Raw genomic sequence first — 25632 nt, forward strand, 5'->3', positions numbered from 1 at the left:
AATCCCGCCCATCAGTGCCGGTGACGTCACCAGGCTTCCTGGCAGCCCCATGGAGATCCCTGGTACGTCACCGGATCTCCAAAAAAATGCCTTAGCCCTGCGCGATGTAGCGCAGTGCAAAGGAGAGCATCGGAGCATGAACTGCTCCGATGCTCAAGTCAGGGGGGCTGCCGGGGTGAAAATAGAGGTATGTCCGGGTTCAGCTCTGAACCCAGACAACCCCTTTAAGTAATATTTAAAGGGTTTGTCACCACAATTAACCCTATTAAACTAGCTGACATTAGCGATGTGCTAATGTCAGCTGAACCCAACTAGCCTATTCCTACTTTTATCTATGCCTCAGTTACTGCAGAAATATAAAACTTTTATAATATGCTAAATAGCCTCTAGGGCCAGGGAGGGGGGGGGGGGGGGGGAAGGGGTTACCACTGCTCCTAGAGGCTCTGTTCTCCCACCTCTAGCCACGCCCTACTACACTAGATTGACCGGGCCAGACAGCCTTCACCTCCAACTGCTGGCCCTGTGGAAATCTCACGTCGTTCAGTATCCGGCAGCTGGTGAGCGCCCTTCATTCACTGCACCTAATACTGAACGGGACGGCGCAGGCGCGAGATTTACACGGCAGACAGGGCCGGCAGTAGGAGACCAACTCTGCATGGCCAGAGGTGGGAGAACGGAGCCTCTAGGAGCAGTAGTTAGATTCAGCTGACATTAGCACATCGCTAATGTTAGCTAGTTTAATAGGGTTAATTCTGGTGACAGAAACCCTTTAAGTATTTTCAATTTCTTACTTCCCAGAGAACCCCTGGGAAAAACCTCTGTGTGTGTTCCCATTGTTACGCATTTAAACAAAGAGTGATGTACATATCCTCACAGTGTGCATCTGGATGCAATTAAGGATAATCTAGCACAGGAAAAACCAAAGCAAAGTAATTCTTTTGTCTAGACACATGATGTCCTCTATGTAGCCATCGAGCTTTTATACCAAATATTGCAACCTAGATACATCCGGGTGTATTCTGTCTTATATAGGATTCAGAAAATAAATTGCTCAGTGTCCAAAGTGTCTCTATATCTGTAGCTAATGGCGCTCCATCCCATCACTCCTGGTGTAGGTCCTATGTGTCTCCGCACTATGTATAATGGGAGTAGGTACTCTCCAGCCCTCCTGCAAACTCTGATTCGGCCATCGTTAGTACCAAGGTAGAAAAGTGCTTTGCCTTTCATTACTGAAAAACTCCTTGGAATGCACTTAGTGTGTGCACATAATGGAGAGCACTGCAGGAGAAGCCCTCTCAAAGTCCACAGGGTATGGACTGGAAGTCAGCAGCAGTCCTATTCATGTAGTACTGCCCGTTTTACCACTTCCCAGCTCTGGATCAAGGCTCATGAACACTGAATCCCTAAACATGGGGTAGAGGGGCCTGCGCGTACATATTCAGAACCTGCAGAAAATGGCTGCGTAGCCAGCTGTTTGCAGTCTGAACTCCAAAGGGAAATTATAGACACCGCAGTCTGTAGTGAATAGAAAGTGAAACTCATGACCAGTCCTTTGTTTTTGGAGAGATTCCACCAGTGACCGTACATCTGCTTTTGCAACTCCAAACCAGAACTACCATTATACCATGAACTACCATTAAGTACATTTTGAAGGTTTTACATTGATTAGTTACCAAGTTAATGGGGTTGTGTCATCTCAGACTTTGAGGACATATCACTAGGATGTCAGATAGGTGCAGATCTCAGAGGTGGGACCCGCACCTATCTGCAGAACGTGCCCCCGAAAGTGAAGGAGGGCGCACCGAACATGAGTGACATGCTCTCCATTCATTTCTATGGGAGTCCCGAAAACTGCCAAGCGAGCGTGCTCGGATGTTTTCAGAAGTCCCATAGAAGAAAGAGGACGGACGTGCATGGGTGCTCTTTTGGGGGGTCCTCTTACTGGAGATTGGTGTGGGTCCCAGAGATGGCCACCAATGTCTAAGATGAGACTGCATGTTTATTTAGGAGAAATAACAGACTTATCATGAAACTAATTCAAGGTTTGCCATGGGAGAAAGTCATAGCAAACCAAAGCGCAGAGTCAGCAGAAATTACATGATGTAAAGTTTTCCAATATGGGGGAAACCTTAATTATATTTGTTCTCAAATAAGTACACAAGTAGTTTATAATAAAAAATAAAAATAAAAATAAAAAAAACTTTTCTCCATTAAACGCTATCATTTACACGTTTCATTGCATCATGAGCTTTTATATTGGAGCAGAAGGCTGCAGCATTCATTATGTTGTATTTCAGCGAACCATTTATATGTATGAGTAATTGAAACTTGACTAGAGCGGGACCAGACCAACATCTGTCCTGCAACACAGCTTAGCTGATAAGTCTGCAGATCATGCAATTGCTTCTAAAGCCACCATTTTAAGAGGACAGCTGTGAGGCTCGCCTACTTTAGAGGACAACATGTGTAGTCAGTGCCGAGCACAGAGACGTCAATACTTACTGTAGCCCATTCCCTGCACAAAGTACTTGAAAGCCTCAGCGAGTTTTCCAGGCTATAATAGCATGGAAAGAATAATAAAAAGTCAGAACGTTTCATTCTACAACATTAGCTAATGAGACTAGAAACATATAGTGTATTATTATTGTGATGCTATTCAGTACATGGGTGTAAAAAAGAGTGCAATAATCTAGAAAAGAAAAAATTTGAAAAAATATAGGGGCACATCTATTAAAGGGTTTCTGTCATCAGAAAAATCGTTATGTATTTGGCTGACATTAGCGATGCGCTAATGTCAGCAGTACATAACAGTGTGCTTTATATCTCCCTGCATGCCGCCGATCCCTCAAAATAAAGACTTTTATAATATGCTAATGAGCCTCTAGGTGCTAGTGGGGCGTTGCTGCAGCACCTAGAGGCTCAGTCTTCTCACCCTCTGGCACGCCCATGTCCAGTTGATTGACGTCCTAGTTCTCCTCAGTGCCCCGTAAATTCTGCGCCTGCGCCGTCCCGTTTAGTATTCGGCGCAGGCGCAGTGAGTGAAGCTGGCAGTATGAGAGCGTCCTTCACTCACTGTGCCGAATACTAAACGGGACGTTGCAGGATTTACGGGGCACTGAGGAGAACTAGGACGTCAATCAACTGGACATGGGCGTGCGAAGGGTGAGAAGACTGAGCCTCTAGGTGCTGCAGCAAAGCCCCACTAGCACCTAGAGGCTCATTAGCATATTATAAAAGTCTTTATTTTGAGGGAACGGCGGCATGCAGGGAGATATAAAGCACACTGTTATGTACTGCTGACATTAGCACATCGCTAATGTCAGCCAGATACAGTACAGACCAAAAGTTTGGACACACCTTCTCATTCAAAGAGTTTTCTTTATTTTCATGACTATGAAGGCATCAAAACTATGAATTAACACATGTGGAATTATATACATAACAAACAAGTGTGAAACAACAGAAAATATGTCATATTCTAGGTTCTTCAAAGTAGCCACCTTTTGCTTTGATTACTGCTTTGCACACTCTTGGCATTCACTTGATGAGCTTCAAGAGGTAGTCCCCTGAAATGGTCTTCCAACAGTCTTGAAGGAGTACCCAGAGATGCTTAGCACTTGTTGGCCCTTTTGCCTTCACTCTGCGGTCCAGCTCACCCCAAACCATCTCGATTGGGTTCAGGTCCGGTGACTGTGGAGGCCAGGTCATCTGGCGCAGCAACCCATCACTCTCCTTCATGGTCAAATAGCCCTTACTTTCAAAGTTTTCCCAATTTTTCGGCTGACTGACTGACCTTCATTTCTTAAAGTAATGATGTCCACTCGTTTTTCTTTACTTAGAATTTGTATTATGGCAAGAAAAAAACAGCTAACAGTCTATTCAGTAGGACTATCAGCTGTGTATCCACCTGACTTCTCCTCAACGCCACTGATGGTCCCAACCCCATTTATAAGGCAAGAAATCCCACTTATTAAACCTGACAGGGCACACCTGTGAAGTGAAAAACATTTCAGGGGACTACCTCTTGAAGCTCATCAAGAGAATGCCAAGAGTGTGCAAAGCAGTAATCAAAGCAAAAGGTGGCTACTTTGAAGAACTTAGAATATGACGTATTTTCTGTTTCACACTTGTTTGTTATGTATATAATTCCACATGTGTTAATTCATAGTTTTGATGCCTTCAGTGTGAATCTGCAATTTTCATAGTCATGAAAATAAAGAAAACTCTTTGAATGAGAAGGCGTGTCCAAACTTTTGGTCTGTACTGTACATAACGATTTTTCTGATGACAGAAACCCTTTAAGACCAGCGTTTTTAGATCTTTAGGTCTTAATAAACCCCCAAGTTGGCGGTGGTCCGCCGCAGGCCTATCCACAACTTCAGTGCCAGTTCTAAATGTAAGACAGCTTCCCCACCACACCCACTTTTTGTTGTAAAATTATTTTTATTGTTTTATGTCATAGACAATAAGTTAGGTCACAAAACGCATGTACATTATGCTTTTTGACATTCAGGTGATAACATAACTTTTGGAAATAATTGCCCAAACAGGGTCAAATTTTTACAGGACTGTATATAGCCGTGTACCAGACTAATAGTGCAATACAAATATACAAAAAAAATTATGAACAAAATAATGGATTTAAGGGAACAGGGGGGGGGGGGGGGGAGCCTGGATGGTCTTCAGGTAGGTTTCAATTGTAGGCAGGGTACTGTGACAGGTATGGCACTACATGGAACAGTTCTCATGGAAGAGGGGCATTGTGTAAATGTAATTTAGTAAGTATAGTGCATCTCGTATGATATTGTAGTTGTACTCAAAGAGGAGATCTATTTCACCATGCCCACTTTTTTAGACCTGGCGTAAGCGGGGAGAAGTTGCAGATTGCAGCACAACTTGCCGTTGCACCGCAATCTGCCCTGAAAACTGCCTAATATAGGCGTATTTCAGCTTCATAAAATGACCCCCAGAGTCTTAAGAAGTATTCATACAGTAGAATTTCACATACCCTTATAGACAAAAGATGTATAGAGAAGAAAATAAAGGATGGCGATAAGAGGGTACACCATCTTGCTATTTGTCTCAAGAAGAGGCATTTACAATAAAAGCCGAACCTAGGAGAATTACTAAGAAATGATGGAGGAATAAACATACTGTCAGGATGAGGAGATTACAGTGCCAGGAGAGTGATGGAGTGGTTGACAGTTACTCAATTTATTGCAATATATAAACATACTACTAACATAGAATGAGTAAAGGAACATTCAATATACCATCCAGAAGAAACCTTGTAAAATAAACCTTAAAGAGATCATCCCATGATTAATGCAAAAAAATTTATAATCAGACATCATACAAAACATGACCATCTCTTTCTTGCAAAAGCTAGAACCAGCCAAGTACCTCACGTGGATCGAGAGCTCCTCCGATTCATTACTTCAATTGCAGCTCAGGAGGAGTGTCCTTTCTACTGCAGCTCTCTCCCTGTCACTGCTCAGGAGGAGTGTACTTTCTACTGCAGCTCTCTCCCTGTCACTGCTCAGGAGGAGTGTACTTTCTACTGCAGCTCTCTCCCAGTCAGTGCTCAGGAGGAGTGTACTTTCGACTGCAGCTCTCTCCCAGTCAGTGCTCAGGAGGAGTGTACTTTCTACTGCAGCTCTCTCCCAGTCAGTGCTCAGGAGGAGTGTACTTTCTACTGCAGCTCTCTCCCAGTCAGTGCTCAGGAGGAGTGTACTTTCTACTGAAGCTCTCTCCCAGTCAGTGCTCAGGAGGAGTGTACTTTCGACTGCAGCTCTCTCCCAGTCAGTGCTCAGGAGGAGTGTACTTTCTACTGCAGCTCTCTCCCAGTCAGTGCTCAGGAGGAGTGTACTTTCTACTGCAGCTCTCTCCCAGTCAGTGCTCAGGAGGAGTGTACTTTCTACTGCAGCTCTCTCCCTGTCACTGCTCAGGAGGAGTGTACTTCCTGCTGCAGCTCTCTCCCTGTATCGGTCACAGCTTCTAAGAGTAGATATGGCTGGTTGCAAGTGAAGGATAGAACTGAGCATGTGCGACCTTCTCCGTGGGTGGACAGAAATATAGAACAAACAGCAGGAGGTACTATAAAGATACATTTTACCGAGTAGCTCAATAGCTATACTAAAATTTTAATTACATGCAAAGGCAAAGTATTCAGATCCAGGTGTTGGTTTGCAAAATGTGAAATATTTTTTTGTGGGACAAATCCTTTAATTGCTAGTTATGGACTCTGAATGCATCAACATGTACTGCATGTTGGAAGGGGACACAAAACAGCTGACTACCAGTAGAGGTAGTGGGTGGTTGCCTGTTCCCTTAGTACTACCTGGCACCCACTGAAATGAATGAGCTGACATGAAGTAAATGCAGAGACTGCCAGAGCTGCAGCTGCTCTTTCTAGCAGCTCTCCATTTTGGCTCTGAGTTGTGTCACGGGGGGGAGCCCCCTGCCAAATCACGTCCAAATGCCCTAAACAGACATTTTTTTTATACAAATTTAGAAGGTCCTTCAAAAAAGAACTTTGACAGTATGATAATGATGTGAGGGAACTGTTGTATTTTAGCTAGCTATAAGATGCCGTTTATTGCAGTTCTTTGGCAATATTCTTGATGCGTACCTGTGTTATCTGTGGCTGTCCACCAGAGTCTGCCATCTGAAAAAAAAGTTATAGTAAAAACAGTTCAGGCATCTTGATCCATTTTGGTGCCCTCTGACTATGCAGCTTACCAACCATCCCATGGTTCTACTTCTGTGCTTAGTGTTGGCAGCAGGGATACTCCTATCTGCCAAGAGGGCCTCCCCAGACCCTAAATATAGTCTCATGAGCTGTAAGAGCTGACCAAGTCTAAAAGCTGGAGGAGTTATGACATTTGGAGCCTATACAAAATTAAAGTGTATCTGGGATCTTAATATTTATTGTACAAACTGGCCGGGTGCCTTCCATCATTATAAAAGCTCTAAGCATATACTCAGGCATAATTAACAGTCTATTGCTGCCCATCACCTCAGGGTTTAGTACAATCCAACACCCTCACTTTCCGTGCCATAAGTATTCGCTTTACTCATTGCTCTCTTTATACAAGTTTCTTTGTTTCGGGTGTATATTAGGTTTACATGCTTCTATACAGTTTATACTCAAACTGAACCAAAACACCACATAAAAACACAAATGCTGATCGCCATTGCTACTATTTAGCTTTTAAATCGATTATTTTACTTTCACTTCTACACTGGTAATAAGATTGGAAAGACCCTTGTCCCAGTTTCCAGACTACACTGCTACTTCTGCGCAATCCCCAGCACTGGGGCATAGAACTGATCTTCTAACTCACCTTTAAGAATGAAGTCTGGGTTGGATCCAGTTTTGAGTTGCATTCCACCTGCAAGGACACATCATGTGAGATGGCAGAAGATTCACCCACGAAAGAAATCTAACACGTAGCATAAATACATTTATCCTTACCACTGCATCCTCATGAGGAGCTTGATCACCAACTACTAGCATCACAGGGCACCTAAAATTAGAAGTAGTGGGAAGTCAGAACACTGCTTGCTAAATTAGTATGAACTGATAAGTACAGTATGCCTTCATATCACTTACTTTAAAGTGACATCTCCACCACGTTCCAGGTTCAAGTCTCTGCGGCTGTAGATAAACAGTACAAAGTTTTATTAACGCAGAAGAAGCAGAACAGAATGTTGCCAGAGGCCATCTTTGTTAAAGGGTTTTTCCAGAACTTATGCTTTAGGCAGGGGCGTAATAAGGGGGGTGGAGGAATGAGCGGAGCACAGACTGTGGGTGCAGAGGGTTGGGGACACAACCGGACAGTTTATTTACACGGTGAAGCAGGGAGCTGTCCGCTACTGTGAGGAGGGCACTATGTGGGCATTACTACTGTAAGGGGGGCACAATGTGAATAGTACTGCCGTGAGGGGGAACAATGTGGATATTACTACCATGAAGGAAGCACAATGTGGGCATTATTACTGTGAAGGAGGCACAATATGAGCATTACTACAGTGACAGGGCACACCGTGGCCATTACTACTGTGAGGGGGCACAATAAAGGCCAAACTACCTAGAGAGGTCACAATGTGGGCATAACTACTGTGAGGGTGCACAATAGTACTGAGAGGGGGCCGGGGCCCAGGAGTGACAGACACCAAACCCAGGTAAGTATGATCTCCACCGGGGGTTGGCCACTCTGGGAAGTCTGTATCAATGTTGAATAACCCCTTTAAAAAGGGGCCATAACTGCCGGATTACAGTGTGGTTGTAAAGAAGGAAACGAACCACATACAATGCCATGGAAAAATGAATCCAGCCAGCAAAGGAAGCAATATGGAAAATCACAATACATTAATAAGTGCCTTGTATTAAAGGAAATGTGTAATCAGAAAACTACCTATTATTTAAATCACGTTTTTATGTTTAACATTTTAAAAAAATATTTGAGGATGTTATTTTTAATTTTCCATGTCAATATCTATATTTAAACAAAAAACATAAAATCCTGCGGTTTTCGCACTGGTCACTAAGCCTAATAATAGGCGTCAATTCTTGGTCTGTACAGATCACTTTACTGCAGTTACCTGCTTATCTATACACAAAGGTGATATCATTAGAGGCAGGATTACAATGACAGATAAGTCCTGATCCACTATTCATAATAGGCGATTGTCACAGTTTATCTATTCTTTCTTCTTACAATAACCTCTGCACAGGTCACAGTGCATGCCTAGAAAATTCTCCCATAGAAGTCAAAAAAGTACCTCTCGGAACCAAAGCAGAGTTTGGATCCAAGTTTTAAAGTGATTTTCCACCTTAAAAATCAAATATTGAAGTTATTCAACGAAGTCTTGCTCGACTTAGTGAATAACTAACTTCGCCTCATTAAGGCCGTACATTTTAATGCTGTATGGAGACGGGTCTACGTACAGGATTAATCCGAAGTTTTCATCAAAGCAACTTTGGATCTATGAACCAAGCCCTCTTCGTTCAACTCTAATCCAAACTTGACTGTTTTGCTTACCTGTTGTAGCTGTTCCAGTACAGATGGTTGTTGCTGAGAATAGGAGAGTTCAAAATGGCGGCTTTGTACTGACTCACAACATCCGAGTTTCCAGAAAGCTCCTCCTGCACAAACACATCCAACAATGGCACTAATAAGCATTTTATTCACTTCACTAGCAATATTGCATTATCTGCAGGCTTTACTTACTGTACTGAAGAGGTGTGACAGAATCATTTCTGGGATGGATGAAGTGAGGCCTGTAAGCTAGAGAAGAAAAAGACAATGTGTGGGAAATAATAGGGAAATGCCAAGCAATATGATAGGTTTCATCTAGGTTTAAAAAGGCAATGGACACCTTTGATATCGAAAATGATTTTTACATATGTTAGTGGTTACCTTGAGTAAAAAAAAAAAAATGCAAGTCTAAGGACACCTTATTCAGACTCCTTGATACACAGTTTGCAACATGCTCCTAGTTCAGATCCTTTTCATGTGGATGTCTCACCAGCTAATATATGTAAGCTTTAAGATCTGTGTGGCCAGGATGCTGCTGTCTTCCCCTGTGACTACCTTGTGTGTGCTTTCCTCCCTATATACAGCCTGTGTGAGCTGTGCTCCTTAGATTCTTCCCGTTTCACAGGCTGATCTTACCGTGTACAACCTCCTCCTTCCTGCTGCTATCTGTAACCCTGAGAGACTGGGAGGGACTAAGCATTAGAAACAGGAGTAGAGCTCCGAAGGATTAATGATTCAGGAGCTAGGTGAAGGACACTCAAGGCCATTTAGAAAGGAGCTTAATTTGTATTCAGGAAGTACATGAACAATAAAAAAAAATCCTTGCAAAGATGTCCATAGTCTTTAAATAAAAACCATGGCCATACAACTTGGCAGAGGAAAAACGGAAGTATAAATGAGTATACAGGTATTGAAAATTACATACAACCTCCTTAGAACACAATATAAGCAATATGCTGTATATATCAATGCTTGAACAGTACAGCAGATAACACAAATCTTATTCTACCTTATGTGCTGCCCAGTCCATCCAGCCTTTGGCATTTGGATCAATATTAAGGAGAACTAGACCTTCCACTGTGTTCGGATGAGAAAGCTGTTAGGAGACGCAGAAACGCATGAAAATTAGATTTTAATAATACAAACCTGAATTACATGATACTAACAAAAAGGATGGTTTTCATCAAAAACCTTGCTTCCAGAGCCAATTTACCAAAGCTAGTACACATTTCCTTTTTTCTATGTAATTACAATCATTCCAATAACGCGCTACTTTTAACGGCCAAGGTAGGCCACGCAAGCAGAGACTTCTGCTGTTTAAGGATCCAGGTTTAGACTACATTCACACTTCAGTATCTCCCATCAGCATTTGTAAGCCAAACCCAAGAATGTGTTCAAACGTGGCAGAGGTGCAAATCTTCCAATGATAGTTTCTCTCTGTAGTGGTTTTGGCTAACACATTTTGTTATTAAAGGTAACCCGTCACATTGAACCAGCAGGTTATAGAGCAGGAAGAGCTGAGCAGATTGATAACTGGATTTCTGTACTCACCGTAAAATCCTTTTCCCGTAGGATGCATTGGGGTACACAGCACCATGGGTATATGCCCAGCTACCACTAGGAGGCACTAGGTATAAAAAAAAAAGGTTGGCTCCGCCCAGGTGGGCTATACCCTCTCCTCAGCACTAGGCTATCCAGTTCATACCAAAAGCAGTAGGAGAGAGAAACAAAAGCAAAGAACCAACATATCCCAGACTGGGAAACAGCAGTCCGGTGACAGGGAGAGTAAATAAAAACAGAGGGTGGGATCTGTGTCTCCCAATGCATCCTACGAGAAAAGGATTTTACGGTGAGTACAAAAATCCAGTTTTCTCTTGAATGCATTGGGGGACACAGCACCATGGGACGTCCTAAAGCAGTCCTCGAGGGTGGGATTGAAACCTCATGCAAAAAGAAGGATGCACAGGTGCAGAAGAACCATGTGACCCAACAGGACCAGGAGAGACCCTAGCATGAAAAGGTCCCAAGGAAAAATGGAAAGATCCCAAGGTGCCTGGAAAACAAGACCTGCCAGAAGGACCAAAGGAACACCCAGCTCCACCCAAAGTGGGAAACAATAGAGCGCTAGAGGATAAGGGACAGGGCCAGATGTCCTGCGCGAGAGGCTGACAAAAATGCACTTAAAGAGGACCTTTCACTAGAATAAAAAATGTAAGCTAAGCATATAGACATGGACAGCGGCGCCCAGGGATCTCCCTGAACTTACTATTATCCCTGGGCGCCGCTCCGTTCTCCCGGTATAGGCTCCGGTAGCTTCATATGTTCGGTTCAACTGGGTGGAGCCTGCCGGCGTCTCCTTCTCCCAGGCTATAGCGCTGGCCAATCGCAGCGCTCAGCTCATAACCTGAGAGTTTTTTTTCTCTCTCAGGCTATGAGCTGAGCGCTGCGATTGGCCAGCACTACAGCCTGGGAGAAGGAGATGCCGTTAGGCTCCACCCAGTTGAACCGAACATATGAAGTTACCAGGGCCTATACCGGGAGAACGGAGCGGCGTCCAGGGATAATAGTAAGTGCAGGGAGATCCCTGGGCGCCGCTGTCCATGTCTGTATGCTTAGTTTACATTTTTTATTCTAGTGAAAGGTCCTCTTTAAGAGAGCCAGAGAATGGATCTAGAAGAACCAAGGCTCCCCCTGAGGAAACAGGAGACTAGCACAGCAACGCCTGTTGGTAATGACCTAGCGCTCTGCATATGGAAGGACGTAAGTTGGAAACAACCTAGCGCTCTGCATCTATAAGGAAGCTCCAGGGAAGACACAGAGAAGCACTGGAGACTAAACTCTTGAGAGAAATCATAACGAAGGCTCACAAGGGAAGGGAGCGAGCCTCCTTTCACAGCAAGGAAGGGGGAAAGAGGAACACCCATGAGAAGGTGGAAACCTCTTCCTGCCAGAGAACATCCGACCCCCGGAGGAGGGGGCCTAGGTAATGGTCCGGAGAAAAAGATCTGCCCCCCATGCAGAGGAGCCGAGGAACAAGCCTCTGTAAGACATAATATCACTGTGAAATGTAAGACCAGGGAAAACCCTAGCTACATAAAGCCACAGGGAAAAAAAGGGACCAGTCGCAGGTCCTGGAAATACAAGCGGAGATGCACTGGTGTAAGAGATATTGGAGTAGAAGGAGAGGACTCCAAACAGCCTAAGGAGGAACATTGCTCCGAAGGAGGGAAAGCTCAGTCACAAAAGTGACCATATGATGTAAACTACAAACCATAGCACGAAACAACTAGGTACCAGGTCTTGACCTGGGGGGATGGGAAGAGAGGTTAGAAGCTCAAAAAAAAAACAACCACCTTTGAGGACCCAGGGGAAAAAAGGAGCCATGGTGGAGGCCGCAAAGGAAGAGGAATGACCAGGAGAAGGGGAAGGAGGCCAGGGGTGGGGGGGAAGAGAGGACCGGAGAGTAGGTCCCCCTCCCTCTCCCAGAGAGAGAATTCCTCCCCGCATGAGAGAGAAAGCGACTCCCCAGGTGGAAAAAACTTCCACATCGGCCACGGGATGGATCCCACTCCCTGGCCACAAAAAGGGGACCTCACCCTGGACCCCCACTAACTCTGGGACAGGGTCGCAGGAGGAATACTCACTGTCCGACGTCTTTGGGCGCCGCAGTGTCACCCCATCGGCAGACTCAACACGGAACCCTGTGGAATGCCAGCATGCAGTCAATGGGGACTGGGTGACCGGCGAGGTACCTGGGTACACGCCCGCAGGGGGTGCAGCTAAAGTGGCAGCCCGCGATGGAGTACCCGCCTGCAGCAGGTGAAAACCTGCAGAAAAGAAAACTGCAGAAAAAAAAACTGCAGAAAAATCTTGCTGCAGAAAAAGCAGCAAGACCTGCAGGAAAAAAGCAGGACACGTCTGCCTCCTACGGCACTAGACAAAGAACTGGATAGCCTAGTACTGTGGAGAGGGTATAGCCCACCTGGGTGGAGCCAACCTTTTTTTTTATATCTAGTGCCTCCTAGTGGTAGCTGGGCATATACCCATGGTGCTGTGTCCCCCAATGCATTCAAGAGAAATATAGCTTTATGTGGAAAGATTCAGTATAACTTGTAATTTATACATTTATATCCCTGCTCATTCTGGGCTGTGAAGTCATAGAGGCGGTCCAATCAGTGATTGACAGCCTTCCCTCTATGACTTTGTATACAGAGACAACTGTCAATCACGGATAGGACCGCCTCCACTTCAAAGCCCAGAATGAGCAGGTATTTAAATGAATAAATTAGAAGTTTTACTGAACGTTTTCCAATAAAACAATATACTAATCTGCTCAGCTCCTCCTGCTCTACAACCTGCTGCTGGCAGATAACACTGCATTTTCATGGTGACAGTTTTTACTAGACTGCAACTGATTGCAATAGGGTCAAGAACACAAAAGTAGGAATCAAAAGCCGCTCACAAAGCATCTCACCGCAGTCCTGTGGAGCGTAAAGGGGTTATCCAACATTGTATCAGATCTCATTGATCTCATTGAGTGTCCAGCCCACCGTGGTGATCATACTTAACTGGTGCCTGCCACTGGGTTTGTTCTCTGTTGTTCCCTGGTTGCTGATATCATCCTGTCCCCAGGGGGCACATGACTGCTGCAGTCAATCGATTGCCACAGAGGTGACCTGCTCCCCTTGCGTCACAACAAATGGTCACGTGACGCATGGGAAGCAGGTCACCGCTGAATGACTGCGGCGGTCACATATTCCCTTCCTTCAACAGAATGTTGATATCAAAGAGCCGACTGAAGAGTGACAGAGACAAAACCCAGAGGGTGGGATCAGTTAAGTATGATCACCACCATCGGTCAGCCACTCTGAGGTCTTGGATAACAACTTTTTTTTTTTTAAACTCGTTTTATTAAAAGATGTTTATCACAAGCATGATGCACACAGGACATTGCATCAACCCACGCAGGGGTCAAACGTTTGAACAGCAAGTTAGACAGAATTACATTGGACAGGGTTGCAAATATGCCATGAGCCCCAGGCGGGGGATAATAAATTGGAAGATGAACAGTCAGCACATAGTACAGCATCAGGCACAATAGCGCATAATTACAATGAGAACCGCATTTGACATTATAATTTCCTTGGGGCTGAGGAGGAGGGTCACTGAGGACCATCACCTGTCACATACATGTGCAAAGAGTGTAAAGTGATCGGAGAGGCACACCAGTCACCCCACACTCTATCGAATTTCTGAGGGCACCCTCTGTGCCTGTAGACAACCTTCTCCATAGAGACTGTGTGGTTCACCAGGGAGATCCACTGTCCCTTAGAGGGAGGGAAGTCACCCATCCACCTCAAGGCAATTGCCTTTCTGGCAAGGAATAAAGTTTCAATTATAAAGATTCTATGGTAATGGGACCATGACTCCTCATCCACAACCCCCAGTATAGACAACTTGGGGCAGAGAGGTAGTTCCTCTGGGACCATGGTAGTGAGGACTGCCAGCACTGCTATCCAGAATTGGCGAATGATTTCGCAAACCCAAATCATATGCCAGAAGTTTGCTCCCTCTATATTACATCGATGACACCTATTGAGAGCAAGTCTTCCCATCTTTTGAAGTCTAGTGGGAGTAAGGTAGCTGCGATGGAGAATGAAAAGTTGAATCAATTTGTTATTTATGGAGGGTGATACTTTGGTCAGAACTGCCAAAGCCTCCTCCCAGTCTTCAGGAGATAGAGAAGGAATCAGCTGCCTCCATTTATCCTCAACTGTCAGCGGAGCTGCCGTCATGCGGCAATTAAGCAGGTGAGTGTATAATGCTGACACCATGCCTCTCGGACCCTGCGATTTCAAAACACCAATGACGGGGTACTTAGACATGTCTCTGCATCCCCCCGGAAATTGGGCCTGTAGTGCATGTCTCAGCTGGAGGTATCTGAAGAAGAGAGTGCGAGGCACAAGAAATTTGTCTTGTATTTGCTAAAATGAACAGAGTTGGGCACTCTCATATATATCTCCCAATGTCAAAACGCCGTGCCGTCTCCAGTCAGACACACCCTCCAGCCGAGCCAGGTGAGGGAACATGAGATTGTCCCAGATCGGGACCTCGTTGGGAAGATCCGTATAAACACTCAACTTAGAGGCCTGCCATATCTGATGGGCCAGCTTGTGGATTGAAAGGAGCCCTCTACGCAGATGGGCAGATCCCTCCAATACAGGCCACAGCGTAGACACCCTCAAGTGTTGATGAAGATAGAGTTCGGAACTGGGCATTAGAGCATCAGTGACCCAGCTCCTAAGGAATCTCAGTTGGCTCGCTATGAAATACAGAAAGAAATCTGGGAGGGAGGCGCCCCCCTGCAGCTTTGATCTCTGCAGGACCGCCATCGAAAGTTTCCTCCTAGATTTGCCCCACACAAATGAGGTGACTAATGCATGGATACGTTTGAAGAAACCCCGAGCTTGAAGAGCCTCCCAAGCTTTAAATTTCTCCATAAACAGAGATTCCAAGGGTTCAATATTCAGGGTATAGGAAAGGTGCGGCTCTCTGGTAATTATTACCCCCAGATATTTAAAACTATCTACTACGGGCAGATTATAATGACTCTCGGGCCAATCGTGCAGCCATAGGGGCATGATGGCCGATTTGCCCCAATTGATATGCAACCCCGAGTAGCGTCCAAAACACTCTATGATCTCAATTGCTCTGGGAAGGGACACCTCCGGGTCCGACATAAACAAAATCAGGTCATCCGCATATAACCCAATTCTGTCCTCCCTCCCATCCGCTCCCACACCAACATATATCTGATCTTGTCTGAATCTAATGGCCAGATGTTCTATCGCTATTGCGAACAGTAGAGGCGACAGGGGACAACCCTGCCTCGTGCCTCTACATAAGGGAAGTTTGTTAGAATGAGATCCATTAAGCTGAATGCTAGCAGTGGGGCACCTATATAGTGTTTCAATCCATTTAATAAAATTAGGGCCAAAGCTCCTGAGCGCTGCTAACAGAAAGGGCCATTCCAAAGAGTCAAAAGCTTTGGCGGTGTCTAGGGAGGCTAGGGCCCATCTCGCTTTCTCCGCCACCCCAACCTGTGCGACAACCTGAGCTCTCCTTATATTGTCTGAAGTAGACCTACCAGGCATGAAGCCCGACTGATCAGAGTGGACCACAGATGTAACCACCTTATTCAGTCTATTGGCCAGTATTCTGGTCAGGATTTTATAATCCAAGTTCAAAAGAGAAATTGGACGATAAGATCCGCAATCCAGAGGATTCTTGCCAGATTTGAGGATCACGACAATGGCGGCATCATACATAGAGTCCGGCAAGGATCCGCGGGAGTGCGCGTCCCGATACAGACTAAGGAGTTGAGGACCCAGGTTTTCCAGATATCGAGAATAAACCTCAACCGGGATGCCATCTGGGCCTGGAGCTTTCCCTGCTGGTAAATCCTTGATAGCTCTCTCTACTTCCTCAAGCGTAATATCCTCCTCCAAAAGACCTCTATCCAGGTCTTCTAACCGAGGATAAGACACTTCACCAAGGTAGGTCTCTAGGTCTTGTCCTGAGTAATCAACAGCCGACTGATATACGTCCCTGTAGAAATCGTGAAAGCATGTCAATATGTCTTGCACTGTCTCCACCAAGTGTCCGCTCGCATCTCGTATGCGGAGCACTGGGGGGGCCATATTATTATTACGCGCAATATGAGCAAGTAACTTCCCAGTCTGATTGCCAGTTTCAAACTACTGCTGCTTGAGAAAGAAAAGCTTCCTTTTGCTCCTTACCTCCAGATGCAGCATGTACATTCTACCTCTAGACAGCCATTCCACCCTGCATTCCTCAGTGGGGGCCTCAGTGAACGCTCTTTCAGCCTCTCTGCATCTGTTATGCAAGTCAAGCTCCTTACGGTGCGAGTCGTTTTTGACATAAGAGATAGAGGATTTGAGGCACCCCCTGAGGTACGCCTTCGTAGTCTCCCAGAGAAGCTGGGATTCAGTAGTATCCCCCTGTATTTCAAAAAACACCTTCAACTGGTCCGGGATTCTGTCATTCAAACCAAACAAGGATAGCCAAAAAGGATGTATACGCATCTTACCACCCCTATTGACAGAGTCAGACAGAGCTAACTCAGCCATCACCGGAGCATGGTCCGAGGGCCCCTGAGGTCCATGACGTATCTCAACCAGATCTGTATATACCATCGCATTACCAAATATGTAATCTATCATAGATAATGCTCCTCTGGCAGGTGTGAAGCAGGAGTACTCCCTAACACCCAGATGCCTGGCCCTCCACATGTCTATCCATCCCATCTCCTGAGATATTCTGGCGAGAACCGTATCGTCGCCACCGACCCCGACCCTGTCGGCACCACTTCTGAACCTATCTAAGCTCTCACTCATAACTAAGTTGAAGTCTCCCATGCAGACAGGGTGGATAAAAATCAATGATTTAAAAAAATAATAAAAATAAAAAAAGGATTTTTTTTATTTAAATCTGATTTTCCTTTTAATATAAAATGCTTTTTGAGGAAAATATATTACCATCCAAAGGTTATTCCATCATGAAATAAAGATTAGTTTTTTAATTATGTAGAATAAGGCTGTATGTAGACTCCCATATTGTTGAATGGATTAGGCAGTGGCTGAGGGACAGGCAACAGAGGGTTGTAGTCAATGGAGTATATTCAGACCAAGGTCTTGTTACCAGTGGGGTACCTCAGGGATGTGTTCTGGGACCCATATATTTAATATATATTGCAGAAGGCCTCGATGGTAAGGTGTGTCTTTTCGGATGACACAAAGATTTGTAACAGGGTTGATGTTCCTGGAGGGATACACCAAATGGAAAAGGATTTAGGAAAACTAGAGGAATGGTCAAAAATCTGGCAACTAAAATGTAATGTTGATAAGTGCAAGATAATGCACATGGGGCGTAAAAAACCCAAGAGCAGAATATACAATCAGTGATACAGTCCTAACCTCAGTATCTGAGGAAAGGGATTTAGGGGTCATTATTTCAGAAGACAATGTCATAGAGCAGCAGGAAATGCTAGCAGAATGCTTGGGTGTATAGGGAGAGGCATTAACAGTAGACAGAGGGGGGCGCTCATGCCGCTCTACAGAGCACTAGTGAGACCTCATTTGGAGTATTGTGCTCAGTACTGGAGACCATATCTCCAGAAGGATATTGATACTTTGGAGAGAGTTCAGAGAAGAGCTACTAAACTGGTACATGGATTGCAGGATAAAACTTACCAGGAAAGATTAAAGGACCTTAACATGTATAGCTTGGAAGAAAGACGAGACAGAGGGGATATGATAGAAACTTTTAAATACATAAAGGGAATCAACAAGGTAAAAGAGGAGAGAATATTTAAAAGAAGAAAAACTGCTACAAGAGGACATAGTTTTAAATTAGAGGGGCAAAGGTTTAAAAGTAATATCAGGAAGTATTACTTTACTGAGAGAGTAGTGGATGCATGGAATAGCCTTCCTGCAGAAGTGGTAGCTGCAAATACAGTGGAGGAGTTTAAGCATGTATGGGATAGGCATAAGGCCATCCTTCATATAAGATAGGGCCTGGGGCTATTCATAGTATTCAGTATATTGGGCAGACTAGATGGGCCGAATGGTTCTTATCTGCCGACACATTCTATGTTTCTATATGTGTAATTTTTTTGGTAAATAAATTCCATTAATCCATTCACAATGTCCTGCTCTTCCAGAGGTTTTTGTAAGATTATTGGGCAGTTTCTCTGCCTACAAGATATTATCACAGATGCTTGGTTTACTTTTGCAGTTCTCAAAACTGAATTTGACTCAGCAGAGATCACAGGCCTCTTCTTCACAGCAAAAATGTTATAACATGAACAGAGTTGAGAAAAATACCTTAATCCTAACTTCTACAAACCTATGAATACAGAATCAACCTAATCAAACTAATATGAAAAGTTGTTTAAATCTTCATCTACTTGCATATTATAAGTTATACCAGCAAGAATTAGTCTTTATGTAGAAAACTATGATTTAAATCAAGCCATACCGACTAGTGATTTAAATCGTGATTTAAATCATTTTGATTTAAATCAAATCCACCCTGCATGCAGATCAAGCGGGCCGTGGGGTAATGGGCTACAAAGCCCGTTATAGCCTGTAATAGAGAAATGGAGGCAGGGGGAGGGTTATATACGTTGACCACCACGTAGGGGACACTGTTGATGTGGACATGTAGGAAAATATACTGTCCGCTTGGGTCCACGACCGTATTACTAACCTCGCATCTAAGACTCTTATGAAGCAGCAGGGAAACACCTCTAGAATGAGTACCATAGGCATTAAATAAATGTTCCTCAGCCTATTGCCCGTTTCAGGGATGAGAGGAGTTTCTTGGAGACCAACTATATGCGGGTTAAAGGAACGGATGTGGGAGAACACCGCGATCCTCTTTTTGGGATCCCCCAAACCCCGCACGTTCTATGACAGCACTCTCATGGAAGCCATGAGATCCTTAATGGTATATCAATGACATAAATCCCCGCCCGGGACGCGGTTACTGAATCCACAGGTGCATGGCAATTGAGCAACAGTAATTCCCTTGCTACTACTGTGTAGAGGAGCAATCGTGCTTGTGACATAAATATATGAGTAATTAAGTAAAACATAATGCAGAACATTAACAGTATTAACCTGAGAATGTCGGACATAAAACCGACTAACTTGGTGGCCCTTAACTCGGGGACCTGTATAGTGTAAAAAGATGTAATTACTACACAGGTTTTGCTCCCCCCCTCTTTTTGTCGATATAAGACAAATTGCCAGCATAAAAGTATAACAGTGGAACACATATTAGGAAAAATCAATAGTTATCAGGAGGATAACCCAAACCGCTGAAGGGTCCAGACAAGTTATACGTCCCCATCTAAGAAAAACAAGGATAATGAAAAGGTCTCTACATAGTACTTTAAAGCTTGAGCGGGAATTATCTAGTGCAAAAAGAAAAAGGAGAAAAAATATGGAGGCGGCATTAGGGTCCAGAGACCTCAGCCTAGTCCCATTGAAAACAGGAGAGAGGGGAAAACATAATAATACTTGCTGGTATCGATCAGATGATAGTTCAGCGTGGTTCAGGACGAGCTATCTTCCTTGAGGCCCACTCCTCGGCTTCCTTAGGATCGTTGAAGAAAACTGATTTGTCGCCATCAACAACTCTGAGGCGCGCCGGATAAGCCATTGAGTACTGAAGATTCAGTTCGCGGAGACGGCGTTTAACTGCAACAAATGTGGCCCTTTTCTTCTGGAGATCGGCGGAAAAATCCGGGAACAGGGAGACACACGCATTGTCATGCCTTATGTCTTGCTTGCTTCTGGCTTGACTAAGGAGAAGGTCTCTGTCCCTCCAGTTCAGCAGACGTGCCAATAAGGGCCTTGGAGGAGCCCCAGGTGGGGGATGCCTGGCTGGGACACGGTGCGCTCTCTCCACAGCGTACGCAGAGGAAAAGGACGCCTCTGGGAATTGCTCCTTGAACCAGGTTTCCAGGAAGGCCGCAGGATCCCTGCCCTCAGCTTTCTCCGGTAAGCCCAGGATTCTTACATTGTTGCGGCGAGATCTGTTCTCCAGATCATCACATTTCTGCTGCCATTGGCCCACTGAGCGCTCCAACTCCTGCACTTTTCCTGCCATCGGTCTAGTCAGATCTTCCAGGGCAGACACCCGGTCCTCAGTGGTCTTGACCCGGTCCCGCAGCTGTTGCACATCATGACGGCTCACGTCCACCCTCACCTCCTCTATCTTACCGGTAAGTGAGGACTGGCACGACGATATCGCCACCAGCAGTTGTTTATAAGCTGCTTTCAGGGTGAATTCAGGCTCGGTGTCTTCCTCAGCCTCCGCTTGTTGGGCAGCTTGACCGCGTGTAACGGCCGCGGCGCCATTTTGGGCCTCAGAGCGGGCAAACTCTTTTAGCCTCTCTCAGCAGTTTGTCAGGATGGCTCAGGATTAGCGAGGGTAAGCGGAGCTACACTGAGATGCGTGCTTACATGCCGGCTGTTGGCCACGCCCCCCCTGGATAACCCCTTTTAAGTGTCACTGTGCTTTCTTTTCATAGGTCATAGCAACATATCAAAGGATTTGACTGTGGGGGTCTGAGTGATGAGATCCCCACCGATCACTAGAACGAGGAGAAAGAAGCACTCCTATAGCATTCCTTCTTTCTTCGCTGTAGGAGACACAATTGAGGTATGCCCATAGACTTTGTATTGAGCCTGTCTCCTGCAGTGAAGAGAGAGAGCTCTATGAGGGTCTTGGGACCCCCACCGATTAAAACCTTTGATGTGTTGCCATGACATACCAAAAGTTTTTTAAAAGCTCAGTGGCACTTTTACATTGCATGACGTTGACAAGCATCTAATATTTGGGATGGGTCAAGTTACACTGTCTTCAAGTCTGAGATGATGACACATTTGCTGCTGGCAAATACAGGAAGGTCTATGAGACAGTCAGCCTTGTGTAAAGCAATGCATTTACAATGAATGGAAGCAACTGAAACTATAGGTGGATTTACATGGCCTGATTTGCGGGAACGACCGTTCCTGGGAAAACTCGCTCCCAACATTCTGCCCATCTAAATGTGCTGCCGATCACCCGATGAACGAGCAAAACGCTCATTCTTTGGATGATCCTGTTGTTCATGCAAGCACATCAAGGTTTCTGGGCAGCAGATCGTGCTGTCTAAACAGCGATCTGCTGCTCATAAAATGATTCTGCAATTGCGATCCCTGGTCCTCATACTGTGAAGGAGATCACTGTATATAAATGCAGCGGTCTCCTTCACTGAGCGAGCAGCCAGGGGTGCACCACCAATGAGGCCAGTTGAGGCGATTGCCTCAGGCAGCACCAGGTAGGGGAAAGAGGGAGGCAGTGGAAGGGCCATGGGCAATGAGAGCTTTCATTGTGGCAAAGGAGTTAGGTTAAGAAAATGTTATGGGGGGGGAGCATTTCAATTTTTGCCTCAGGCAGCAGAAAGGCTAGGTGCACTCCTGCGAGCAGCTGACTATCGGGAAGGAACACTTCCTTCCTAACAATCAACTGTTACATCGGGACGTGTAAACCCGCCTTAAGACATCAAAGTCAGATTTGAAAACAAGAGTATGTGTATAGGAGATATTCTGGGATGAAGCAGTTCATGTGTATACAAAAGGGCCCGGCACACATCACATATTGCAGTTTGTGTTGCGGTTGGTAAAACCTATAGTAAAGTCAGAAGACAACATTAATAGTCAGGAAGTGTAGAGATGCTGCCCTTATCAACCATGCAGGTTATCACGTTCGTTTTCTAAAAATGTGAACTGAAATCTGATTGCCGTGGGCAACTCCTAGACTTTTCAGTTTTATTTGTAAGGTAATGGGTGGTGGGATGAAAACCAAAAAAGAACAATGTTTTCTGTTAAGCACGGCCATAAAATTTGCTTAACTGTGCTATTCCTGACTCTAAGAGACAATGAATGTCATTTACCGTGTATCGGGCTAAGACGTACGCACCAGCACCAACACCAATCCCAATAATGCTGGGGAAACTGTAGAGAAAAGACAAAATAGATATATATATAACCAAGAAGCCGTTTGTGATTTAAAGGGGTTTTCCAAGATTGTGATCCTCAGGGTTATAACACACAGGACTGATCAGCTGTTTGAAGAGGCCATGGCACTTTGATGAGTGGCCTCCTCACACCTTACCAATCACAGCTCCGTTTATTGGATATCGGCCATGCTTGGCTTTGCAGCTCAGCCCGGTTCACCTGAATGGGGCCATGTGATTGATGAACATGACGTCACAGGCCTAGGAAGAGGCAGCAGCCTCTTCAAACAGCTGCAGACTTACATATTTACTTACTTCAGGTATTGCAGCACACATGGGATGGTTTCAGACAGTTGATCAAGTGACGGGTATTGGTACCTAAGAGGATGTGAAATGAGAGCATAAGGAGGAAGCACATACAGTGGAAAAAGTGAGGCTATATACTTTGCAAACCCATATGCAAAAAACATCATTACATGTTCTCCATGGATATGATTTTAAAAAAAGGGTAAAAAAAGACAGTCGATCTATAAACTGCACAGACATTATGGGGCACATTTATTAAGACCGGCGTTTCACTCGCCGGTCTTAATAAGCCCCTGCACTGGTGGTCGATCGCTGAAGTAATGTAGAGGTGCCAGCTTCTACATAGCTTCGGCGTATCCACCGCAGATTCTAAATGTAAGGCAGCTTCCTATGAATGAGACTGGCTCGTGACAGAATCTGCGCCAGAAATATGCCACCAAAGTGGTGTATATCTATTTGTAACCCCCTATATTCTTGTCACTATATCGATAGTATTGATCTTGCCTGCTCATGCCACCTGCACCACCACCACATCGCTAGACTCTGCCCTTCAGTGATGCTCTGACCCATTCTCGCCTGGATTACTGTAACAATATTAAAATCGGTCTTCCCTTCACTAATCTGTCCCCTTTCCAACCTATACTTAATGCAGCAGCCAGGGATTGCGACATTTCTAAACGCCATTTGCATCAAACGTTTTGTACAACTAGTGTTTAACCAACACAGTCACCACATTCTGAAAAGGGGCATGGTGGTGGCAGGGCCACTGGCGTCATAGTAGGTACACTTACTGCCGGAATGCGGCTCCTCATAAATTAAGCAAGTCCTCTGGAGGCAGAGGGGATATCAAGAAAAGTTGAAACCGCCGGTCTGAGATATATATATCCCCACAGCCCATTGTCATGGTGCACAAGGATCGGAATAGTTAGATTTTACCCACTGGATAATATGGTTCTCTGGGGATAAGTGGTGCCAGAAGTGCTTGGCAATCCCTCATCTTTCCTAATTCTATTGCAACAGTATACACAAGGCTGAGAGAAGTCATCTACATGACTGACCAACCACTATCTTCTGTGTATAGCTACCTTCAGACAGTATCCAAGGTCTATGCCCAATATCCTACATACGGTAACCTCACCCAGCAGGATAGACAGCAGCCCCCTCCTCTTGTCCTGGAGCATCAATGTGGCACACAACAAAATTCTTCACAATCTCATACATGTCCTCGTTGTCGAAGAGCGATTTAAAGCACAATTTATCTGAGAGGGGAAATAAAATAAGAAAGAAGAGAGAGAAGACACATTTATGAGGGTATACCTAATAATAAGGTTAGCGGTGGGAACTAGAAGGAATAGTAAACTTCCATAGTCCTGATCAGGTCTACAGACTGACTGTCAGCAGCTATGCTCCTGGGCACATCATTTAGAAAACGGTCTAAAAGAAAAATGGTCTTCATAGCCCAGAGCAACCAATCCCAGCACAGCTTTCATTTCTTATATTGTTTACTATTGGCAAGAAGGCTTTGCTTTAGACAGTTTTCATAAATCTGCCCAATTCCTAATTCTGATGCAAGCTATCCACCATGACAGCAAAAACTAGCTAGGCTTCCTTTTCTGCTTCCGCTTACTGCTCAAGTTATGACCGCCTCAATCACTAGGAATTTGCAAATCTGGCTAAAAAACTAGAAAGAGCATCTTGGATAGAGCAGGAAATAAAGTGTCAGCTCCTTTTAGAGTCATGCATTGCCTTAACCCCTTAAGGACCCTGGGATTTCCCATTTTCGTTTTTCACTTCCCATAGTCCTAAGTTTTCACATAGCCTTAGGAGGCTTATTTTTTGCGGGACAAGTTGTACTTTCTAATGGCACCATTTACGGTTGCATATCATGTAGTAGGGAGCAGGAAAGAAATTCAAAATGGGGTAGAATTGGGAAAAAACGTAATTCTGATAAAAGTTTATTATTTTATTTTTACACTGTACACTATGTGGTAAAATTGACCTGTTATCTTCATTCTCCAGGTCAGTACGGTTCTAAAGATACCACACTTGTATAATATTTCTTGCGTTTTAATACTGAATTTTTTTTTTTTTAAACCTTTAAAAGGGAAAAAAAAAAAAAATTTTTCATAACCATATTCTGACCGCTATAACTTTTTTGTAGCTATGTGTGAGGGCTGTGTGAGGGCTCATTTTTTGCGGGTCGATCTGTTCTTTTCAGGGATACCAATTTTAAGTGTGCGACTTTTTGATCACTTTTTATTAAAAAATTATTTGGTAGTTGAAGTGACAAAAAATGTCAAATTGGCAGTTTTTATTTTTTTCCCCCGCTTCGCCATTTGCCATAAATATTGTCATATTTTAATAGTTATGGGCATTTTCGCACATGGCGATGCCCATGATGTTTATATTTTTTATTTGTTAAGTATTTTTATTTTAAGGAAAGGGGGGTGATTTGAACTTTTTTTTTTTATATATATTTTAAAGGGGGAGGTTAACTTTTTTTAAGTCACCTTGTTGACAATAACTGGCAATCATTCGATTGCCCACACTTTTCAGTGATGGCTAAATAGCCATCATTGAAGACTTTATTTGCACTATATCAATACAAGGCTGCCACCTAGTGGCCTGTATTGATATATACATCTAATTGACTCTAAAGCCAGCTTCGATCAATTAGCTGAAGGTAACAGA

At 44.5% G+C, this 25632-nt stretch overlaps 1 protein-coding gene and 1 long non-coding RNA gene across 3 annotated transcripts in view; one reads left to right on the forward strand and one right to left on the reverse strand.

Moving 5' to 3' along the window:
- NDRG2 (NDRG family member 2) overlaps nucleotides 1-25632 on the reverse strand; it is a 52126-nt gene that overhangs the window by 7403 nt on the left and 19091 nt on the right. For both annotated transcript variants that reach the window (XM_040416740.1, XM_040416741.1), the window contains exons 5-15: nucleotides 24080-24200; nucleotides 22951-23013; nucleotides 22573-22633; nucleotides 10054-10140; nucleotides 9237-9293; nucleotides 9048-9151; nucleotides 7616-7660; nucleotides 7478-7529; nucleotides 7347-7394; nucleotides 6632-6667; nucleotides 2503-2554 (exon numbers count right to left, since the gene is read on the reverse strand). In XM_040416740.1, coding sequence (XP_040272674.1) covers nucleotides 2503-2554; nucleotides 6632-6667; nucleotides 7347-7394; nucleotides 7478-7529; nucleotides 7616-7660; nucleotides 9048-9151; nucleotides 9237-9293; nucleotides 10054-10140; nucleotides 22573-22633; nucleotides 22951-23013; nucleotides 24080-24200 — 726 coding nt within the window. The remainder of the gene's footprint in view (nucleotides 1-2502; nucleotides 2555-6631; nucleotides 6668-7346; nucleotides 7395-7477; nucleotides 7530-7615; nucleotides 7661-9047; nucleotides 9152-9236; nucleotides 9294-10053; nucleotides 10141-22572; nucleotides 22634-22950; nucleotides 23014-24079; nucleotides 24201-25632) is intronic.
- On the forward strand, nucleotides 699-24671 carry LOC120988946. The gene is made up of 4 exons (XR_005776205.1): nucleotides 699-1547; nucleotides 22446-22453; nucleotides 23288-23294; nucleotides 24659-24671. It is a non-coding gene; the product is annotated as an uncharacterized LOC120988946 (long non-coding RNA).

The sequence above is a fragment of the Bufo bufo genome, chromosome 2 (genome assembly GCF_905171765.1).
Source record: "Bufo bufo chromosome 2, aBufBuf1.1, whole genome shotgun sequence".
In the NCBI taxonomy this organism is placed as follows: domain Eukaryota; kingdom Metazoa; phylum Chordata; class Amphibia; order Anura; family Bufonidae; genus Bufo; species Bufo bufo.